The 3,461-nt window shown below is 38.5% G+C and overlaps 1 protein-coding gene across 1 annotated transcript; it reads right to left on the reverse strand.

The window, feature by feature from the left end:
- Nucleotides 1–235: 235 nt before the first annotated feature.
- Nucleotides 236–1,019, reverse strand: LOC133291986 (uncharacterized). The gene is made up of 2 exons (XM_061490347.1): nt 675–1,019; nt 236–568 (listed from the first exon to the last, which is right to left on the reverse strand). The coding sequence occupies exons 1-2, from the start codon at nt 1,017–1,019 to the stop codon at nt 236–238; spliced, it is 678 nt and encodes a 225-aa protein (XP_061346331.1).
- Between the last annotated feature and the right edge of the window lie 2,442 nt (nt 1,020–3,461).

Genomic DNA, 3,461 nt, shown 5'->3' on the forward strand with positions numbered 1-3,461 from the left:
TATTTTCATTGAATTGCATGAAGACATCCGTCAGATTGCTATCCCTTCCCAATTGCACAGCAACCTGAACCATTTTGTGACTCTGTCAAATCTTCAAATTTCTCCAACTCTGTCACAATTGACATTCGCCTGTGGTTACCCTCAGCTTGATGTTGAAAGCAAGCTACCAAGTTGTCTATACTTGCAGTGGACTTCCTGTAATGCTGACTAAGATCTTTCATAACATCAACTACCTCTACAACCATTGGATCTTCACTTCTTTGTCGTTTTTTTCCTTCCTTGCAGTAGCAGTTGACACTGGAGATGGTGGGGAGACCTCATCGGCTGCGATGTCTGGCATTGTAGTATCGACACACGGTGTGGGTATATAGTCCCCAGTAAGGTCCAGATAGTCTTGAAAGGCAATCCCACTCTCTGCATTCAAAGTGGCCTCTCGCTCCAAACCTACAATAGATTCTGGAGCTTCCTCTGCATTAACTCCGGATGCAACATCTTTTCCGAAGACTGTACCTAAACTGTCATAGTGGGGGAATGACTTATTGAAAAGCCCTTTTGCACTTGGGTGGCTCTGCAGTAACATATTAAGGACAAGTGGTTAATGTCAAATAACATAAATTTGTGTATCAGATTTACATAAAAGATAAAAATAAAAATACAAACTCCATTTTACTAACCTTAACCCAATCATCGAATACTTCCCTCCCCACATCTATCATTTTCTTTGCATCATTCCACCCAAACCCGCTCCCACTGGTATGCCCTACCATTTCAGCAATGGCGTTGTAGTGTTTTTTTAACAACTTAACCCGTGATGTGATGTGAGGAATACCTCTGAGTGTGCATCCAGGTATCCTTTGGTGCATGAGCTTCTCTATTGCAAGCGAAAATCCAGGATTGAATCCATTTTCCCCTTTCCAACTTGACCCAATGTCAATGAGACACTCAACAAGGACTTTGTCCTCATCCGCAGTCCACGTACGATTAGGATGTTTCGTTGACGGCTGGTTGTCTTGTGCCATGATGTTGAGAGTCTCAAGTGAAATCTGCTATATGAGAGAAAATTGCTGACAAATGGTAGGTGAAAAAAACTGTTAGATAAAACTGCATGTTAGACTTTACCAGTCAATCATGGATGTTGCTGTATAATTAACGTGAACAGGAATATAACAAGTGGATAAATAATTTAACACTGAATGAAGATTAAACATTAAATGCCAATTCAACCGAAATAGTCAACTGGTCCAACAATTTACTTAAAGTTTAACTCGTACTAAAAACAAACATAAATAGAAAATACAATGACCGAGAGTAAATTCCATTTTCAAGCACGCCTTATCCACGCGTTAAACATCTGTTGCACCATATCGTCCCTCCGAAGTGACCATGCATTTGATGACTCCACATGAGTGATCAAATCGGTTGCTGCCATATCCTCTTCAACATGTGCATTTTCCACTTCACGTTCCTCTAAAGGGTCAAATGCCATTTCTCTTCTGATATGGTTATGAAGCAAGCAACATGCAGTGATAATCCTCACTTGCGTCTTAACAGGATAAAATGACTTCAACCTCACTATCGCCCAACGCCCCTTCAGCATCCCAAAACAACGTTCTATGACATTCCTTGCCGACGAGTGTTTCATGTTAAAAAATTCCTGCGGTGTTCTTAGTTATGCCCCATTTCTCCACTCACTGAGATGATATCTTTGCCCTCTATATGGTGTAAGGAATCCTTCCCCATTCATGTACCCAGCATCGCACAAGTAATAGTAACCTGAAGCAAAAAAACATGCCAACCATATTTACACATCACATTTCATATACCTGTCAAGTTAAATGCATAGGAAATACAATAAATATAATTGTTAAAAGATTAATAACCTTTTGGCACCCTTAAACCATTATTACGAGATATGGCATCTCTGAGGACCCTTGAATCTGCAGCTGATCCTTCCCATCCAGGCAGTACATAAATAAACTGACCATCTTGTGAACAAACCCCCAAGACATTGGTAGCTATTTCTCCCTTCCGAATGCGGTATCTAGCCTTATCAGCTAGTAAAGGATTAACCTTTATGTGTGTCCCATCAAGAGCTCCCAAACAATTCTGTCAAATTCCAACCAAAAAAATACACATAGCAGGTAAGAGTTGCATTGACATCAATTTCAACAATAATATTAAGGAACACTTGTGATCATGTATGTTAAAATTACCTTGAACCACTTCCACCTTTCGTCCGTCAAGTTCTCAGGGACTTGCTCAGGTCGTTTGAATAAAACTGTATGACACCGTAACACAACCAACAACACATGGGTGAACTGCCTGCTAATTGTTTCACCGGACCTCATGAATTGCCTTTTAATTATCCTATTCTTAACATCATGAGCCAAAATATGGAGAAACATTGCTACCATCTCTTCTACACCCATATGCTTCGTCGGTTCAAGCCCACCAATACTTTTGACTAACTCACATAATTTAAAAAAAGTCCTTCTGTTCATCCTTGTATTCTCTATACAAGCAGTGTCACTTAAATGAACAATTCTATGGAAATTTACTTCCCTTGTCCTAGCCCTGCTACAAAAATCCCATGTTACCCTCCTCGTCCTTTGATTTCTCCGTTTTAAAAGATCGCGTAACAACAAACCACACAGACTGACTAACAACATTGTCATTTGATTCATACACTGCAAATGAGTGATGAGTACAACAATGACACTTAACTCCATTCCATTGTTCATTGCCATAAGCTAACACAAATAACGACAACACAATTCAGTTTACAATCATAAACAACATATCACAATCCAAATAATCCAAATAATTCAGTTTCAGTTTATCTTTAACGTGCTAAATAGATCTTTCGTGCAAGTGTAATTGACCTTATCATTGTACAAGACAGATTCAATTATGTTTCATTCCCTAAAAACATTTGGCGCCTGAAGCATGGATCATGTATTTATTTTATGGGACTTTCAAATAAAAATGAAGATATTAAATCATGCCAAACTATTGCACAACTATTTCTAAAGTAATACACAAAATGCATGTACTAAATCCTCAGCTTCTGGTCTACACTTATATTTAGGAATAATAACCATGTACACCATCAAAAATTGTACTCCTTTGAAGCCTACTAGCTGCTATTTTTTTATTCCAAAGTTGCAGTCATACCATAATAACATACATAGAAGCATTCATTGAGTGGTTAGGCAATTAATTATATGAATATCCACCCACGGATTAGGCACTGAACTGTGTTTAAAAAAATTAAAGTTAACATTAACGTTGTTTGAGCTTAAGCCAGGCAGAGTGAGAACAGAATAGTTAGTATCGTGTATTTACAGAAACGTAAAAATGTTAACATGAAATCCATTGTTTCGAATCAATGAGTGTGGATGGAAGAACTTACCGGAAGGGTATGGAACAGACGGGGACAAAAATCAGTGGTCTATGAAGAG

Source organism: Gastrolobium bilobum, unplaced genomic scaffold (genome assembly GCF_033153095.1).
Source record: "Gastrolobium bilobum isolate Gb01-03AN ecotype WA unplaced genomic scaffold, APGP_CSIRO_Gbil_v1 utg22085, whole genome shotgun sequence".
NCBI lineage: Eukaryota > Viridiplantae > Streptophyta > Magnoliopsida > Fabales > Fabaceae > Gastrolobium > Gastrolobium bilobum.